Source organism: Leucopleurus acutus, assembly GCF_964270905.1.
Source record: "Leucopleurus acutus genome assembly, chromosome: 12".
NCBI lineage: Eukaryota > Metazoa > Chordata > Mammalia > Artiodactyla > Delphinidae > Leucopleurus > Leucopleurus acutus.
This window is the reverse complement of record NC_139154.1, coordinates 47,524,214-47,544,565: the sequence shown is the minus strand read 5'-3', so window position 1 is coordinate 47,544,565 and position 20,352 is coordinate 47,524,214. Positions and strand designations below refer to the sequence as shown.

The 20,352-nt window shown below is 40.9% G+C and overlaps 2 protein-coding genes across 4 annotated transcripts in view; one reads left to right on the top strand and one right to left on the bottom strand.

Annotated features, from left to right (window-relative positions):
* HADHB (hydroxyacyl-CoA dehydrogenase trifunctional multienzyme complex subunit beta) overlaps positions 1 to 15,953 on the bottom strand; it is a 36,435-nt gene extending 20,482 nt beyond the window's left edge. For 2 of the 3 annotated variants that reach the window (XM_082852181.1, XM_082852179.1), the window contains exons 1-4: positions 15,842 to 15,953; positions 9,906 to 9,980; positions 9,756 to 9,800; positions 1,128 to 1,227 (exon numbers count right to left, since the gene is read on the bottom strand). In XM_082852181.1, coding sequence (XP_082708307.1) covers positions 1,128 to 1,227; positions 9,756 to 9,800; positions 9,906 to 9,972 — 212 coding nt within the window. In that variant the 5' untranslated portion in view covers positions 9,973 to 9,980; positions 15,842 to 15,953. Of the gene's footprint in view, positions 1 to 1,127; positions 1,228 to 9,755; positions 9,801 to 9,905; positions 9,983 to 12,698; positions 12,745 to 15,841 lie in introns of those variants that run through there. The other variant, XM_082852180.1, reaches the window with a different exon arrangement.
* A 201-nt stretch (positions 15,954 to 16,154) lies between these two features.
* The window catches only part of HADHA (hydroxyacyl-CoA dehydrogenase trifunctional multienzyme complex subunit alpha), a 54,306-nt gene continuing 50,108 nt past the window's right edge, over positions 16,155 to 20,352 (top strand). The window contains exon 1 of the mRNA XM_082852170.1: positions 16,155 to 16,317. Coding sequence (XP_082708296.1) covers positions 16,251 to 16,317 — 67 coding nt within the window. The 5' untranslated portion in view covers positions 16,155 to 16,250. The remainder of the gene's footprint in view (positions 16,318 to 20,352) is intronic.

Genomic DNA, 20,352 nt, shown 5'->3' with positions numbered 1-20,352 from the left:
TAAGAAAAATACTCTCTAGGTTCTAAACCATCGTTTAAAAATGAACGTTTATTGTTTGTGTATGTATGCGCGTGCGCACATACACACACACAGGTCTGTATCTTCCACAAACGGTGCCACTATACACACTGCTCTGAACCTTGCTTTTTACACCTAACATATCTTCAAGATCTTCCCATATTAGTACAGAAAGGTCTTGTTATTTTTAGCAGATGCCTGGCATTCCCTAGCAATATTTTTAAGTTAGTAACTGTTAGTTCAAAATACAAACAATAGAACAATCTAAACAGAATAGAACCAATGTTTCATTTAGTTTGCACCTAGTTCCCAAAGCCCATCGTCAACTTTTGGACAGCCTGGGCCTCACTTGGGGACGAAAAAGGAGGAGAAAAGTCTAGGGAGAATAGCAGTTTGGTTCTGGGGAACTTGGGGGCTGGTCTAGGATCATTCTTATTCCATTTATTTGGGGTTGTGCTGTACCAGGGTTTGGACCAGTCCATCAACTCCAATTCTGATAATTTCCAGGAAACCAAAGCCACAGACTAAAGGCCCTTCAGAATGCCCATGGGCCCACATCCTCCATATTCAAACTTCTGAAGAGGCACAGAAACAATGTACAGTACTTATCTTCAGATGAGGAAAGGATATCTCTGTTAGAAGCAAACTATCTGGTCCCACACTAGGTTTTTAAAATATGACTGGTTCAATCTAACACTACATGAGGCTTACTCAGCAGAATGGATAAAAAACAAATTTTGTCACATTATTTCACCACTGGCTTGACTTATTCTGTATTAATTTCATGAAAATGTTTTTCATATATTAGTCCACTAGCAATAGTATTACCTACTGGGTTACACTGACAAAGATCCCTTTTGAAAGTGCCTTAAAAAAAGGAATAAATAAAGTACATGGGGTGATGGATGTGTTAATTAACTCGACTGTGGTAATCATTTCACAATGTATATACACACATATATATAGTTTTTTAATATGTATATATATATACATATATATACATATATATATATACAGTTATTATTTGTTAACCACACCTCAATACAGCTGGAGAGAAAAAAGAAAAAGACAGAAAGAAAGAACATGTAGCAAAATCATTTCATACTTACGAAGTGCCTGACAGCAAAAATGGAGTGCGGACACCATCCACCACCACAATGTTCCTCATGTTGGGTTTGGCTAAGGTTCGCTTCGATTTCGCCTGGACAGCTTTAAGAGAAAGTTCAAAGAACAATTAACTAAAATATATGAAGTCAGGGATTTCCCTAGCAGTCCAATGGTTAAGATTTCACCTTCCAATGCAGGGGGTGCGGGTTGGATCCCTGTCAGGGAGCTACGATCCCACATACCTCGGGGACAAAAAAAACCACAAAAACATAAAACAGAAGCAGTATTGTAACAAATTCGATAAACACTTTAAAAATGGTCCACATCAAAAAAATCTTAAAAAAAAAATATATGAAGTCAAATGACTTTTTACATTTTTTTTTTTTTTTGCGGTACGCGAGCCTCTCACTGCTGTGGCCTCTCCCGTCGCGGAGCACAGGCTCCGGACGCACAGGCCCAGCGACCACGGCTCACGGGCCCAGCCGCTCCGCGGCATGTGGGATCCTCCCGGACCGGGGCACGAACCCGTGTCCCCTGCATTGGCAGGCAGACTCCCAACCACTACGCCACCGGGGAAGCCCACTTTTTACATTTTTAAAGACAGACATTCTAAGAAGAATTATATCATTCAATGCCAAGTTGCATTTGTCATTTACCAAACCACTTCAACTAAAAAAAAAAAAAAAAAAAAAAAGATTAAGAAATTAACTAGCATTTACAAATTTCCAAAAAATATTTAAATAGAGATTATACCTAATGATAAGGTTGTTTATGCCATTAACAAATTGTTTTTTGGGTTTTTTTTTAATCAAATGTTTGACAATCTATTCCACTGAAAGCAACCAATTAAGTCTGCCCCTAATATTAGAAGTTACAATGACTGATATCGTTTAGTCTTCATATAGCTTAATATTCTTGCTTTTCTATGTAGAAATAAAGGCATTTGGTTGGTGACTACTGCCATTCTACAAAAACCCAGAATGCTTCCTGAATTCTGGCTCAATTTGTCTAGTTATTTTCTAACATCAAAAGAGCAACCTTGGGGCTTCCCTGGTGGTGCAGTGGTTAGGAATTCGCCTGCCAATGCAGGGGACATGGGTTCAAGCCCTGGCCCGGGAAGATCCCACATGCCGTGAAGCAACTAAGCCCGTGCACCACAACTACTGAGCCCACACGCCTACAGCCCGCGAGCCGCAACTACTGAAGCCCGTGCTCTGCAATAAGAAGCCTGTGCACCGCAACAAAGAGTAGCCCCCGCTCGCCACAACTAGAGAAAGCCCGTGCGCAGCAACAAAGACCCAACGCAGCCAAAAATAAATATATAAAATAAATTTTAAAAAAAGAGAGCAACCTTTCTCTAATGTTTTAATTAAAAAATAAAACATGAACATATCCTGGTGGTTAAAAGAAGAGAAAGATAAACATAACTAAAATATGGAGAGTAAAACTAAAGTTCCCTCTTTATGTCCTCTGCTGCCACGTAATTTCCTTCCCAGAGGTAGATACTGCTAATTTGGTGTATATACTTTACCACTTTTTTTCTTTTTATGCATGTACATGCACACACTTGTGTATCATGTTTACTTTTCTGACTTAACAATGTAGCTGGAAGATCTCTGTGTTTGTGTATCTACATGTGTCTCATTCTTTTCTTATTGCTGTTAATGTTGAAATTCGTCTCCTATCACCATTCCTTCATTACCAGAGATAGAAAAATCCTAAAGAATTGGGAATAAAATTTTAACAATCACCTTACCACACCCACTTATGTCATAGAGAGTTACTTATGATAAATATCTACAACCAACTTTAAGAAAATAGTAGTGAAAGCTAAGAGTCATGATAAAATGGGGTACAAAGATTCTCCTCGCAGCTCTAATTGGTTGGTGAAGGAGATACAGGCACGTGGAGATTATCAAGGAGACTGTAGCAAAAACAAGCCTGTAGTGCTAATGGCCAAAATAAAGGCAGTATCATTGTGAATGGAAAGGAAGGGACCAATACAAGAGATTTTATAAAGGAAGACTATGTATTTTGGTGACCAATCAGATATGGAAAGAAAGGAAAACAGGATTATAAAGGAAGCTTAGAGACTAAGAAAACCTAGTTATTCTACACAGAGTAAGAACTGGTTTTGGAAGAAAAGTGACCTCAATTTTAAACATGCTAACTTTGAGGTGATGGAGAGACACCCAGGTGGATATGTACATTTGACAGAGAGCTAGAAATGCAAAACTAAAGCTCCAAAGAGAAGTGAGGTGTAGCTGGGAGAGCCATGATATATATGCATTTTAGAATACAGAAGAGGCAGATGCCCCCTTGGTCTTGCCTGCCACTCCCTTACGTTGTACTCAATAAATCTCGCTTTCTACCCTCACTTCTGGCTTGGTAAATTCTTTCACCACCCATGTTGCCAGCCCCATTGCCACACTCTGTGGGCATTTTGATGGCCAGTACAGGGACCAGACCGCTCTCTCCTCTCTCTGCCTTTTCTGATCCGTCTTCCAACAGGTAGCGATCGGCCTGCTGACTCAGGGCAAATGGCCACATCTGCTCCTTGGTGGGACCCAAAAGCCTCCAGGACGAGACTCCAACTTGCTCTCGCCCTAAGGGGTACATTCTGGAAATGGTCTTTTCTCCTCTTCAACACTGCCGATGGTCTGAGGTCCCTGGAGACCGGGGGACTGCGTATCCTGGCCAAGGCAACTCTTCAGCGGACCTAAAACCCAGTCCCATACCGACCAACCGTCCCTGCCTAATCGGGTGGCAATGTCCTTTGGCCCTAGCCTTGGTACTCCTCACTTCCAACGCCTGGTGCGGTCGGCAGCAGCGGCTTGGCGAATCCAGGCATGCTGTGAGATTCCCCTTCTCTTTCCATCCTCCCTTGAGGACCGTCCATCCTGATCCACCAACATTTCCAGGTACTTCAAGTGAGTCACTAAAAAAACGATTTCATTCCATCAAGCTACAAATGGTGACAAGACAAGGATTCCAACCACTATAATCAATATAGTTGACTACTCTTGAACAGGCCTCCCCAAATTTCTATTCACACACTATCCCACAGCCCCAGAGCTGATCAGCAAAGCCAACTGGGACCCCACATCGCCCCTTCTCAGCAGAAGTAGCATGAGATGATATTGTCACCCAGATGTCAGTGATTTGACTTTGCTGATCTGTTGGGGGGGAAATGTGGAGCTTAACAATACAACAGCCATCTTAGGCTGGGGAGGTCCTTTCAAGATAAGACAATCACACCCTCCCCCAATGGAAATTACCAACGGTCGCAAGCAGTTGGTATACCAGGAAGATTGAGCTATGACATACGTAGCCCTAACCACCATATGGGTAGAACATTAATCTAAGCGTGACCAAAAGGGACCAAAAAGAAGCCCAGTTTCTCTTCCCCCAAGGAAGACCCCCTCTTGGTCTCGCCCGCTGCTCCCTTGCAGTGTACTCAATAAATCTCGCTTTCTACCCTCAAAAAAAAAACAAACAAACAAAAAAAACAGAAGAAAAGTAGAGACATATTTTGCAGTGCCTGCTCACCCATAGCCCCCTCTAAATGGAGCTGCCCTGCTTAGAGTCCCTGCAAAGGGGCAATCATAGACGTCATGTCCCTAAGCCCACACCCAAAGCTGGTTAGATTCAGGGTGGGTACTACCTGACTACCTGAAGTCAATCCATAGAGTGGCCAACCAGTAACCCACGTCATCTACCTACAAGTGATAAGCTGCATCTGATTCTCTCTCACAGGAATCTAAGCAAAGCATGGAGAAAAATACCAATTAGTTGAAGCTGAAAAAATGCCATGAGGAAGAACCAGGGTGATAATAAACTGAAATTATTTTTAAGTCAGAGTTATGGAGCAGCAAAAACCCTGAGCGAGCAAAGAAGCCAGCAAGAGGAGTAAAGAAGAATATATATAAAGAGAAGCAGGAAGGCCAGGAAAGTGACACACCATGTGGCCATGACTGAGACAAAGTGGCTGCCCCTAGAGCTGCTTGGTTCCTAATACCTCCCTAGCTGTAGTACTCAAGCCCTCTTCTCCTTAACTTGAGTGGGCCCCTTACTCACAATAAAAGACACTTGGTTTTGTGATCTCCCCACATTTAGAGGGCAGAGAGGAAATGTGGGACAGAGGGTAAACTTGAGAGGTAGTAGGAGACTGAGGAGAAAACAGTACATGAAAGCAAAGGCAGGAGAGTATCAAGGAGCAGAGGATGGTCAAATATTTCAACACTCAAGGAGAATGAGGACTGAAAAAAGGCCGCTAAGTCTGAAGATCTGCAGATTACTTGTCACTGACCTTGGAGAGAATAAAGTGATGAGAGGAAAAGTCAGATGACATACCATCACATCATTCCACTTTTTAAGAACTGACCGCATGTTCCTTTTACACACTTTCAGATAAAATTCAAATTCCTAACTCTTCCAACAAATTCCTTGCTTTACTTGGTTCCAACTGAATGATCCAAAAACGTTCTCCACCACTTCTCAACATGTAGCAAGATGAGCAAGCCCCCAGTGCCTCACAGCCTTGACTTCACTGCACACCCCTTGCCTTCCTTCATATACCCTCCCATCTGAGTGGCTCCTTTCTGTCCATCTAATCCTTACCTACCCTTAAGGCCTAGTTCACATTCCACCTCCTAAATAAAGCCTTCCCTGATAACTACAGCCACTTAGCTGTAGTTAGCTCCTGCCTCTTAACTTCTAGGGCAACCTATGGGGCAAAAATTGGCCAAACAATTTAGCATATTATAAAGTAATTAAAGTAATACTGGAAGTCACATTTAAAAATAATATTCATTATATATTGAACAGTCACCCAAAGGACTCTAATTCTGTTTCATGTGCACACTGGCTCCTAGTCACATCAGAATTTTCTCAAAGGCTCTTTTTTATATATTCCACAGTGCTATGCACACTCAGTAGCAATGTAGTATAGAATCTGAATAGGGGGTTAAAATATCTGGGTGCTAGTCCCTGCTCTGCCAAAAATTTCTTATTTGCAAATATGGGAGCTAGATTAGATGACCTCAAGCACTCCTCCCAACTCCAAACCTAGTATTCTATGGCTGACATATACATTCTGTATTTCACGTACATAATTAAAATCAAAGCAGAGGGCTTCCCTGGTGGCGCAGTGGTTAAGAATCCGCCTGCCAATGCAGGGGATACAGGTTCGATTCCTAGCCCAGGAAGATTCCACATGCCACGGAGCAACTAAGCCCATGTGCCACAACTACTGGGCCTGTGCTTAGAGCCCATGAGCCACAACTACTGAGCCCGCATGCCACAACTACTGAAGCCCATGTGCCTAGAGCCTGTGCTCCGCAACGAGAAGCCACCAGAATGAGAAGCCCGCGCGCCGCAATGAAGAGTAGCCCCCGCGCCGCAATGAAGAGTAGCCCCCGCTCGCCGCATCCAGAGAAAAGCCCACGCACAGCAACGAAGACCCAACGCAGCCAAAAAAAAAAAAAAAAAAATCAGGGCTTCCCTGGTGGCACAGTGATTAAGAATCCACCCGCCAATGCAGGGTACACAGGTTCGAGCCCTGGTCCAGGATGAGCCCACATGCTGCGGAGCAACTAAGCCTGTGTGCCACAACTACTGAGCCTGCACTCTAGAGCCCACAAGCCACAACTACTGAGCCCGCGTGCCACAATTACTGAAGCCTGTGTGCCTAGAGCCCGTGCTCCGCAACGAGAAGCCACTGCAATGAGAAGCCCACGCACCGCAACGAAGAGTAGTCCCCGCTCACCGCAACTAGAGAAAGCCCGCGCACAGTAACGAAGACCCAACGCAGCCAAAAATAAATAAATAAATAAACAAAAAAACCTTTCATTTAAAAAAAAAATCAATCAAAGCAGAGAGATGACATGCCATGTAGTATACCACTGTTTTATATATATGTATGTCTGTGGATATAGATATATAGATAAACAGATGGTCCTTGACTTTCCATGGTTCAACTTATGAATTTTTAACTTTAGGATGGTGCAAAAGCAATACACATTCAGTAGAAACCATACTTTGAATTCTGAATTTTCATTTTTTTCCCAGGCTAGCAGTAAGTGGTATGATACTCTCTCATGATGCTGGGCAGCAGTGAGCCATAGCTCCCAGTCAGTCACACAATCACAGGGGTAAACAACCAATACACTTACAACCATTCTATACTCATACAACCATTCTGTTTTTCACTTTCAGTACAATATGCAATAAATTACATGACATTCAATACTTTATTATAAAATAGGCCTGTGTTAGATGATTTTGCCCAATGTGTTCTGAGCGCGTTTAAGGTAGGCTAGGCTATGATGTTTGGTAGATTAGATGTACTAAATGCATTTTTGACTTACAATATATTCTTTTTTTTTAACAAACTTATTCATTTATTTATTTATTTTTGGCTACATTGGGTCTTCATTGCTGAGCATGGGCGTTTCTCTAGTTGTGACAAGTGGGGGCTACTCTTTGTTGTGGTGCGCAGGCTTCTCGTTGCAGTGGCTTCTCTTGTTGCAGAGCACAGGTTCTAGGTGCATGGGCTTCAGTAGTTGTGGCACACGGGCTCAGTAGTTGTGGTTTGCGGGCTCTAGAGCACAGGCTCAGTAGTTGTGGCGCACAGGCTTAGTTGCTCTGTGGCAGGTGGGATCTTCCCGGACCAAGGACCAAACCCGTGTCCCCTGCATTGGCAGGCGGATTCTTAACCACTGTGCCACCAGGGAAGTCCTGACTTACAATATTTTCAACTTATGATGGATTTGTCAGGATATAACCCTATTGTAAGTCAAGGAAGATGCATAGTATATATAGCCATTGAATAAGTCAAAATTTCCATCAGACACATTTCCAGTCAATCTGATGACTGGAAACATCAATAAACCTGTATCCCTCTGTTCTAATTCCTTCATCCTAACAGCACCGTCAAGCATATTCACATGCAATTCACATGCAATTCAAGAGGAATTAGTTACAAAATTATTGCAACCTAAAACCTGTTCAGCATGGGTACATTCCCACTCCCTCCCCTCAAATCAGCTGGTTACATTCCTTTGTCTTATCATGTGCCCTCTTGCACCACTATCACCATCAACATTAACAGAAATCGCTAGGACAGTGTTAGACACCAGGGACTCTAAAGGCTTAAGTCTCAGAAGGGCTCACAACATAGTTGGGGAGACAGAAACACAAAACACTTTAAGAGCAATATGAAAAAGAATACTCTATGTGCCAGAAAAATGCCTTCCCTCTGTTGGTATGCAATGTGACCTTCTTCTGGTTGGCAAAGAATCAGATCTATCTGTCTGACTGCAAAGTCCTGGGTGAACATTAGAATTAGGGAAAAGGTGAAATGAGATAGAAAGGAATTATTCTTCGTGAGCCTATACAAATCTATATTCTAATTAGAATTTAGAGGCCACAGAAAATACATTTGTGACATGGCAACATGAAACTTTTCTAGGTGAGATTAGGCAACAGACCCCTGATAATATACTTATGTAAAACAATATAAAAATATCATCTTGTACATATATATATATATATATATTTTTTTTTGGCCGAGCCACGTGATATGTGGGATCTTAATTCCCCAACCAGAGATCGAACCCATACCCCCTGCAGTGGAAGCACAGAGTCCTAACCACTGGACCTCCAGGGAATTCCTACCTTGTACTTATATTGAGTTTACAGTTTTCAAAGTGCTATGAAATATCTTCATAACTACTTGAGGTTAACAAGACTAAAATTATTATTCTTTTTTAGATAAAGAAACTAAAGCACAGGGAAGTAAAGTGATCGGCTCAAGGACAAACTGCCCAGAAAGAAGGAGAACTGGAACAGAGCAGAGGTCTTCTGAATCCTAGAAAGACGCTTTTCTATTAAGCTATTATTCAAGTAGAAACACCATAATAAAACCAAAATCAGAAGTCATAGTCAATACAGGACCCAGGCAAGGAGAACCTGTCTGGGGATTTTTAGCGCTGGCCAGTGAAGATACATACCTACAGTAGGTTCTGCAAAAGTATGTATTCAACAGTGAAGAAGTCTTTACCAAGGGTCTAAAAGACCATATAAAATCAACAAATTTCCTTCCTTTTTCATTTCATACTGACTGAACAACCTTCTGTTATTAACTGGTTCCACAGTCACACCTATTTCATGCACACATCCTCTTGCACATGGACTAAGAGGATATTCATTAACAGAGAAGCCTGTCACTGAAAGTTTGAAAAGTTACCTTTTGGCTCCACAGCAGTCTCCAGAGTGTTTGTACACTAATCATCTCTAGGACTGACAGCCAGTAGCTGATTAAACTGACCAGTAAGGTTCATGGAACCTGCGTGACTCCATCAGGCTCCATATCCCAGAAAGCAGCCTCCTGTCAACATCCTCGAGCCCACCCTACACCATGTACTGTTGTTACTGATTGGTCCTATATTGTTTTAATTTAAAGGCAACAGTGTTCATGTTGCTCAAAAAAAGGGAGAGTTAGCAAACTAGTTTTGGTTTTTATTCAAAATTCACAAATTTAGATTCTAGAATCTAACTTCTAAATCAGACTTTTTTTTCTTTCTTTCTTTTTCTTTCTTTTTTTTTTTTTTTTTTACAAATTACTGTACCTGCAGCAGCTCGTAACTGGGAGGAACAGCTCAGAGGTCTCATAGCTGGAAGACAAAATAAAGTGTTTACAAAAAGCAATACAATTCCATGTCTGTGCAAGATGCTTACACAACCAAATCTAATCTTAAAAAGAAAGAAATGAAACTTACAAAATCTGAGGGCCCATTGTGATGTACTGGGAAGATATTTTAAAGTGTAAGTCAAGAGGGAAGTCATTCTTAAATCTAAAAAGAGAAGAACAAAAAGACTTTTTGGGTTATTTGAACAATTTGTAGCTTAGAGTGTAGTCTATGATCTCTGATATCTCATCCATGACTACTATAAAATACTTTAAAATTTACTCTATTACCAACTACCCTTCCTCTAATAATATAATAGCTACACTGACATAGTATGCAAACCACTAATCTAAGCAGTAACCCATCTAATCCTCACAAGGACCTATGAAGTACGCATGATTATTACACCCTTCGTAAGAGATGAGAAACGGAGGCATACAGGGATTGAAAGACTAGTAAGAGGCAGAGCTGTGATTTGAAGCCAGATAGTCTAGCTCCAGAGTTTACGCTTTTCTCTAGGGCCAAAGGAGTAGAGCCTGCTGGACATGATCATGAAGCTACCAATGTGAACTTCCTGATTTTGATGGTTGTATTGTGATTATGCAGAATGCCTTATGGAATGTTTGTATTTGAAGGGGATACACACTAAAGTATTCAGAGATAGTGCAGTATCACATCTTAACTGCTGTAAGAAAAAGAAGTTCATACACTGCACTTGCTACTTTTTAATAAGCTTGATATTATTTCAAAATAATAAAAATATAAACCCCTCTATATTAAAATATATAAAATATATTAAATACTTCCCTAAATTCCCAAAAATGAGTTCCTACAAATCAGTAAGAAAAAAATTGGCAAAGGATATGAACAAACCGTTCACAGAAATAGAAATATCAATACAAATGGCTCTTAGATACATGAAAAGATGTTCAATCTCATTCATAAGGGAAATACAAATTAAAACGGCACCGAGGTATAATATTGGACTTAAGGGCTGGTATTCATCATGTGGTAGCCTGCACACACAGGCTCTCTCATACACTGCTGCTGAGGGTATAAACTGATGGCACCTCCACAGGTGCATCACTATGGAGGGCAATTTGGCAATTATTGTAACTGTCAAAAAACTGCAACTGCACCTAACTTTTGATCAGTAATTCCACTTCCCTGAATTCTTATTTACATAGTTGGTCTGTGTAACAAAAGAATACATCAGAAATGATGAGATGTCACTTTTGAGATTAGGCTGTTAAGAGATCCTGCAGCTCCCGTCTTGGTCCGTCTCTCAGATCACTCGGTCTAGGGGAAGCCAGCTGGCACCTCAGGAGCAGCCCGATGAAGAGGCTCTGGTGATGAGGAACTGACACCTCCTGCCAACAGCCATGTGACTGAGCTTGGAAGTGAATCCTCTAGCACAGACAAGCTTTCAGATGACTACAGCCCTCGCCAGCATTTTGACTGCAACCTCATGAGAAAGTCAAAGTCAGAACGACCCAGCTAATTTGCCCCCAAATTCCTGACCGTCAGAAACTGTATGAGATAATCAATTTTTACTGTTTTAAGCTGCTAAATTTTGGAGTAATTTGTTACACAGCAACAGCCAATATAAAAGCCTTGTTTAACTTTTCTTAGGTCTTCATTGACTAAAAAGAGATGCCCTGTGGCTTCCAAAAAGAAAAAAAAAATCACATTTACCAAATATATGGATTGGAAAGAGATGGAGGAATCCAACCTCTAGGCTTACCAGCCTAGGTATACTCAAGGGACTCTGGCCCTGGAGACACAAATTGGCCCATGAGATGGACACCACTTTTCCAGAAGCTACATTTGATGCCACTTGAGTCTGGAATATAAATCCCCGTAAGTAAAGTTCCTCTTGAAATAAAATTCATGAAATTCATAAAAAGGGGGACCTTGCTCTAACAGATATCAAAACTTTCTATAAAGTACCAGTAATTAAACAGTTCAATTCTGGCACAGTAATAAATGAAACTAATCAACAGAACAGGATGTAGCAAGTTCAGAAGCATACTCATGTGTATGAGAATTTAGTATGTAATAAAGATAACATTTCAAATAAGTGGGAGAAAGGTGAATTACTCAATAGATTTGTTGGGAAAATGGCTAACCATTTGAAAAAAAATTAGATCCATAGCTCACACTATAAGTACAAATTACAGATGCATTAATCTAAATATATATTTTTCTAGCTTACTACAAGAATATATCAGAGAATATTTTTATAATCTTGCGGAAAGGCTTCCAACATATGGTATAAAACCTAGAGGCCATAATGGAAAAGAATAACTAAAAGAACTGATTAAAGAAGCATTTAAAATATCTACATAGCAAAAGACACTAAAATAAAGTTAAAAGGCAAACAATAGATTCAGAGAAAGTATTTGCAACATGGAAAACAAAGGGCTAAATCCCATACTCCATAAAGAACTTCTACAAATTACAGGAAAAAGAGAAACAATCTATAATGGAATCTGTGGTTTTCACCCCAATATCCATTTCACACCATTATGTAGTTGCCACATGTGGTTTACATGGGACTGAATCCAGCTCAACTCCAGGGTTTAAACCAATCAGAATAATCTCATTCTCTTTGGTTCAGGCAACCAAGGCCTAAAATAATCGTGCATGGTATTGCCTTGACCACTGGTATCGATTTAGGGATGGTCTTAGTCTGACATTCAAGTCTTCTGCCTGGAATTCTGGAACATACATCTTTCCTTCTGAGGCTTGGCATGGCTAGAGCAGTTTGCAAACATGATAAAAGCTAGTGTAAGGGTAGAGCTGGTCTCAAAGGAGGACAGAGCTGAAAATTCAGAAAAAAGAAACTAGAGCCCTGATTGAATCATATCTGAAACCCACCCTCCCACTGTGCTTTTCCGTTCTGTGAGTCAACAAATCCCCTTTATTAAGCCAATTTAAGTTTAATTTTCTGTTATTTGCAGCTGGAAGGCTCCTTCCTGAAACATGACCAAAAGGAAAAATGAGCAAATGAGCAATTCACAGAAGAAAAAAATGTCAAATAAATAAAAATTTAAATGTTCAACCTCACTAACAATAAAATTTTTTTTTAATTAAAACAAGGTCATTTTGGGGTTATTAAGTGGCAAAAATTAAAAATATGGTTAGCACACAATTCTTGTGAGAATGGATTTATTTAAGCACTTCCATATACAGTTGATAAAAGTATAATTGGTAAGGCCTTTTTGGAAGGCAATTTTTATTTCTCTCTCAGATTCTGAATTGTGAATTTCTGAGCCTAGTAATTCTTCTTATTAGTCTTTAAGCAACAGAAATATTCAAGTTGTGTATGTAGCAATCATAGATCTCTAGCCAATAGAAATACTCAAGATGTAGATGCACACAGGAGGAAATGGTTAAATAGATTATAATACTACAAACATACCATGGAACACTGTTCAGCAGTTTGTAAAGAAAAATGAGACATAATGACATACATGTATATACTGACATGCAAAGATGTCCACAACATATATTAAATGAAAAAGCAGACTGCAGAATAATATATATATAGTAAGACTCCATTTTATGACAGAAAGAGACGAAAATCCATAAAGCTGAATCTATATATGGAAGAGATAAAGAGGGACTGTCATTTTATATTCTTCTGTCTTCTTAAAATTTTTTTTACAATGAGCATCTTATTTTTAATGTACAGTATAATTCTAGTTTTATAGAAAATCTGCATATACTAGTATCTTGATAGATAGATAAAAACATACAAATGCATTTAAAAAGTCCAGAAAAATACAAAGCAAATGTTAACAGTAGTTATCTTTGGGTGGTGGAGTTATTGGTATAGTTATTTTCTTTAGACTTCCTGAAGTTTCTGGGAAAAAAATTAAATAGAATATACATCTCATCAAAAATAATAAAAAGAAGAGACAGATTTCAAAAGAAAGAAGGACTAAGCAATATATGACCTAGTTATTCATTCGCTTTAAGCTTTAGGAAATACATTTTGACTCAAGGATTTGGGGAGCCTGGGTAGGCTTGAGTAGGGTGTGCAACTATAGAAAGCTGCATGAAGTTGCAGGAACCTAGGAGCAAGTAACATGAAGAAGGGGCTAAACAAGTAATGAAAGCAAGATGGAGTGGCTCTAACAGCTCATTATTACAGTATCATTAAGACACAGTCCACAATATCCTTAACAGCACAAACACTAAAGGCAAACCGCCCAATCCAAATCCTGGCTGTACCCTAGTTGTATGACCTTAAGCAAGCTACTTAATTTGCAAAAAGGATTCTTGATGACCTCCAAAGGCCATTTTCTTTCTCTGTTTTAGGAGTAAGATGTAGCTAATTCATCTGTAAGATGCACCTGTAAACTGTAGATAATTAAAGTACCTACTTCATAGGTTGTTGTGAGGTGTATGTATATATATATATATATATATATATATATATATATATATGGCACTTAGAACAGTGCCTGATACATAGTAAGAGTTATACATGTGTTTGCTATTAATTTTAGTGGGTGATGGTATAAATGTATTTAGTTACCCTTTATGTAAGACACAGTGAGAAGCATAACATTTCTGCCCTTGATGGAGCTTATGATTTTGCTCAGAATACAGGAAACAAAAAAATCAAGAGCCAAAAGCGTGACCTAAATCAGGGGATGGCAAACTTCAACCCATGGGTCTCTAGCTAACAACAGATTTTACATTTTTAAAAAGTTGTAGAGCAAAACAAAACAAGGAATATGTGACGGAGATCAATGTGGGTTGTGAAACCTAAACTCTTTACTATCTGGCCCTTTACAGAAAAAGTTTGCCACTCTTGATCTAAACAGTAAGTGCTACACCGAATTAGATGCAGAAAGAGCATTATGTGGGCAGGAGGCAAGCTTTGAACTGTAAAAACCTTATGAGATGGAGGGCCTTTGGAGGTCATCAAGAATCCTTTCTGCAAATTAAGAGATCACTGCTCATGCAGTTTCTGCTTAAGGTGTTCACAGTGATGGGGGATTCACTATTTGACTTGAACTTTAAACAGAAACCTCTCTTCTTTCTTTCCATACTCCTCAATTCAGTCTCAACTTCCCTGCCATTTCCCCCTGCCTCTTCCTGCTCCCTCTCCTGCGGAACAGCCAATCTGGTGAACAGTGAGACTTAAATTTATGGCCGAATCCTGGCTCTGCCACCTACCAGAAAATTTACATAATCTCCGAGCCTCCCAAACTTCATCTACAAAATGTAAATAACAATTTTGGGATCGTGAAGATTAAATGAGAGGATGGTGAAAGGGCCTAGAGGGCCCTCAACATTACTTTTTGTAGTCAATCACTGATTCCAGGACTCAAGCCTATCTTTCCAGCACAAAAACAGCTTTCAGGCAATGCAGAGCTCTTGACTACAAGTTAACAGACCTCTACGCCTATTTCTACCACCTGCGGCCATGGGTAAACTCATTCACCCTGATTCATGGGCTTCACCGATAAAGTGAAGGGGATGATGAATGACCGGATGATCTCCGGGTCCCCTCCGGATTAGAAAATAATCTTGAGCCCTGGATCTCGGAGCGGGACACAGGCATGTCTCAGCTCCTCCCACATTCGAGTCCCGAAAAAGCCATACGACCGAGACCCACCCTCGGTAACTTTATGTTAAACCCCGGGCCCTGTACCGAATCTCTATTGCCGCCGGCCTGGCTCCAGGCAAAGCAGGTGAAACAACAACACTGGAGCACAGGCCAGCGCTTTAAACCGACACAAACACAAGCCAACAGTTCGTTAACATGCGGTGATAAACTAAAAGACACAGGCGACACCGCTGCTCTGAGCTACAAACCGAAGGCTAGGCCAAATTACTGCCCAAATTGCACTGGTACGGGAGAGCCCCATTGAGAAGCTTCCTTCCGCTCCCTCGAACTCCACAGCCCCAGGGAGAGGAGGAGGCCGCGGGCGTAGTAGGTGGGAAAGGAAGTGCGGACCTCGCCGGGGAAAGGCCAGGCGGAAAGCCGAGGGCACGCGCCGTCTCACCTTAGCTCGCGTGGGCTCACACTCCCGCTGCCAGCAAGGTTTGGATCCGAGCGACGGGCCCCGACTGGATCAAGGGGCGGGCCCTGCCGAGAAAGGACCCTTCAACCTTCCCACCGGCTCCGCGGGCTTCGCAGGCCTTCCGGGCTGCCCTCCGGCTGCCTGACTGGAAAATCCGGAACTCTGTCCCTCTCTTCCCTGACCTTCCTTCCTCCCCGCGGAGAAGGTATCCTTTCCGCCCGGTTAGCCAGAAGCAAAGGACGAGGTTAAGGAACCGGCGGCAGCTCGCCATAGCGGTTTTAGTCAGGCAGTACATCGGGCACCTGGCCAGAGCCAGACTACGGAAAGAAAAGTCCGCTGCTTGGCTCCCCCGACTTGAAGCGCCTTCCACTTTCGTCCTCTTCTGCTCAAGATGGTGGCTACCCGGGCAGTTGGCAGCCTCAGCCGCTTCACTGCCTCCAGGATGCTCCGTTGCCCAGGTGAGGCCTGGTTGAGGGCGCCCAACAGCCCCGAGCAGAACTCCTACGGAGACCCGAGCTTCCCTGGAGCCTCGTCTCCCCATCGCTGCCACCTCCCTGCCCCGGCCCAGGGTCCCAGCCCTGGATAAGGGGGAGGGATGCTGCTCTGGGATCTGGTCTCTTGTTCCCTGGCGCGGGGACTGACATTTCCTCTCTCATGAATCCTGCAGCGATTTCGGGCTCCATAAACCCTAACGTTTCTGAGCCCTGTCCACCCGGTCTGGCACTTTCCGCTGGTCTCATTTCATTTAATGATGGCCTTGAGCCTGTTCCTACGAGATTGGGAGGACTAGGAGGACTAGGACAGTCCAGTCTGTCACATCTTTGTGGCTCCATTGCACCTTGCCTGTAACAAGAGGCATCTTAAAACCGTGTATGAAATTAACCAGCCTTGCAAATTACTGCCATTCCCTGCCCCTTTTCCCCAAAACCTTTTTTGTACCTATTACCACACTTCAATAGGAAGCTCAACTCTTGCAGTTCCAATAATCCCAGTATGAACGTATAATATATTGATTTTCAAGGGGTAGGTTCTGCAATTTTCTAGAAGAAGCATTTTTTTAAAATTACGCAGATACTCTCTTTCTTAAGGAGCAAGGTGTTAGATAATTTTACAACTATTTCTACCCTTGTTTCTGACGATACCCAGTTAGCTTGCATTAGCTATATTGTCTTGTTGTCTTCAAACTGGCAGTGAAAGAGTTAAAGTGGGTGACTGGAAAATCAAGCATTTTCCTTCCATCTCAAATCTTAAGGTGAAATGTGACTTTTTATTGCATGTTGTACTTAATATAGGTTACTTAATTAGAAATATAATTTATAATATGCCTTCCTCCTTCTGAACCCCCCGGGGTAATACCGCATGCTGTTTTTGGAGGAGTGCCTGGAATCTCCCTTTACTGTAAGGGACTAATTTCGAATGATTGAATCTCTTCTGCTTTCTTATTTCGACCAATGTTTTTAGTCTCCACAGGACTGCTTTGTGTGTGTGTGTGCGCGCATCAATCATAAGATTACAGAAATTTGAAATGCTGTGAAGACTGGGGAAAGGGATTAAGAAAAAAAGAATCACCCATTCCCTTACTACTCACATACCTACTGTTAGCATTTGGTCATGTGACCTGACAGTTTGTCTATTTTCCACATTTTTGGTTTAACACTTTAAAAATATCAAATGTATATTTTTGAGCTTCCCCTCCATTGATTTTAAGGTAATGCAATTAAAAGCATTAAATTTGGAGTCTGACTTCTGGGTTTGAATCTAGCTCTGCCTTTTACCCTCTGGTGACCTTGGGCAAGTAATTTCTGTGTCTGTTTTCTCATTTGTGAAATGGGGAATAATACCACCTTGTGAGTTTTAAAGGAGTTATTTTAGGTGTAAAGCAGTTTTTCGTGGAGTAAGTGCTACTGTTAACGTTAATAAACGTTAGCTGTTATCTTTCCTGCCCTGAAGAACTATGATTCTATTGATACAGATATGAGACTTTTTCAAAGTAATTTTTACATTTTACATGTGATAAAAGGTTACAAGCCTAGTTTTTCTGTTTTTTTATAGAAATACATATACACACATGTGTGTATATATTTTGCATTGTGTTTTAACCTATAAGAAAATATGGCTTGGGGAAGGAGGGTTAAATTGGGAGATTGGGATTGACATATACACACTACCATATATAAAATAGATAACTAATAAGAACCTACTGTATAGCACAGGGGAACTCTACTCAATACTCTGTAATGACCTATATGGGAATAGAATCTAAAAAAGAGTGGATATATGTATATGTATAACTGATTCACTTTGCTGTACAGCAGAAACTAACACAACATGGTAAATCAACTATACTCCAATAAAAATTAATTTTAAAAATTAAAAAAATATAGCTTATTATGGCTATTGCTCCTTTTAGTAGCAATGTATAAATTTTGAAAAAAAGTCTAGAAAGTGAATTTAAAATTACCTGCACACCTGGATTGCCATTTAGACTCAACAGACTAACCCTAACCCTAACCCTAACCCTAACTGAAAGTCTATGCCAAGGCATTGCCAAACATTTAATGAGATTATGACGTTTAATGATGGATGATTAAAATCTCTTGATGCTGCTTTGTATTTCTTGAAGTTTTGACCCATTCCTGCCTGAGTGCTATAATTCTGAGTATGACTATCAAATGAAAATCACATCTTGACCAAAATATCTTGTTTATTTCCCACTCTTACTCTAAATTCAAATTCCTGATTACCTAAGTGGTAGAATAATTTCACAGGAAAAGAATTGGAGGCAAATAGCTTAGTAGATGGTGTATATTTAAATTTGACTCTCACTTCCTTAATCCTGTCCCTTCCCCTGGTACTAAATATTGAGAAAAGCTGTTGATTGTTACAACAAAAGTAACACTTTCATATTTGAAATTTGTGTTAGCAGTAATCCAGCTCTCTGCACTGCTGTAGTCTTCGATCTTGTAGGTATCTTGTAGGTATCTTCTCGAGTTAAATTATTTAAATGATTACAAAGTAGGCCAGAGGTTTCTCTCTCTTTTGCTGGCACAGGAAATATAGGCTAAAGTTCACCCAGCTGCTCTACCGCAGGGGTCCCCAACCCCCGGGGCTGCAGGCAGTGCCGCCTGAACCATCCCCCACCCCACACCCCCACCGGTCCGTAGAAAAATTGTCTTCCATGAAACCTGTCCCTGGGGCCCAAAAGGTTGGGGACCGCTGCTCTAAAGTAAGCTCTCCTAATTAGGAAGTGAGGAAGGCTGGATTCCAAAAGCAAAGCTACTGAGTACTTCAACTTGATTTAGTTGACTGTGGTTTGAAATTGTTTTCCAGACATGTTTGTACATTTGCTGGTTTTTTCTTTGTTTCTTGTCTCTATTGATTTAGAGGAGGTTTTGTGTATGTCTATATGGGGGGGGAAAGGTAGGTTAGTGGATGAGAGTTTATGGTTTATAAGCTAATGAGCTCAAACCTGTTGTCTCAAATATTTGGTCTTCAGAATTACAACCCACGTCCAAGCCCCTTCACCTGCTCTGTTTTCTTTTTTCCTTAGGCACTTATCTTCTAACATATTTATTTTCATATTTATTTTTATTGTCTTTTATCTGTCTTTCCACTCCATCTTCTCCCACCCTGCATTCCTGATCAGTTCCTTCTCACTAATTCAGTTTACCCTGTTCTAGCTAGAATTGCCTATTATCTGGCTCCCCTCCCACAGAATTTCTACTTTATAGGGAAACTCCTTTCTATGCCAGGCCTGTTTTCACCTCCTCCACAAAGACAGGGATTTTTGTCTTTCTGTTCACTCTAGGCCACACTAGATTTTTGTTGGGGAATATAAATGACTATGAGATGATGTTGGAGGAGATTACAGTTTAGTTGGGGGAAACACCTGCTACAGATGCAAGGATTAGAGAACAAAACAGTGAGTAATAAAGATAAAATTTGGGCAGGGAAGGCACAGATCCCTGTAGACAGAATCTCAAGATAAGGCTTTGTGGAGCCATGATACAGATATAAAGAAGGAAGAGTCACAAATACAGATGACACAGATCTCAAATGATGGAAAAGCAAAGGGAAGTATATCGTTAGTGAAGTAGAGGCACTGGAGATTGAGGAGATGGCTGGCTTCTCTTATCTTAATTTACTTTGGTGTAGGACTTTGACTTATAGGTACTTTTATAATCATTACATCACTTTTACTCTATAAGAACACTGAAACGCTCTGAGAGACTTGTACATGGTCATACAACTAGTAAATAATAAACTTGATGGTCGAACCCACGGCTTTGGACTCTCGGGTCCTTTGTCTTTGCACCATGAGGGCTGACTTGGATTGCTTAAAGAAAAACAAATGCAGACAGAACCAGCGATCACCCCACTCTGGTTCTGGTGCCATCTAGTTGTTTTTTTTTAAAATAGTGTGTTGTTTTGCCTTTGAAAGCAGTATAAAGCTGCTTTTTCCTGTGCCTTCGCTTCCCCTCCTTTAAAGAACT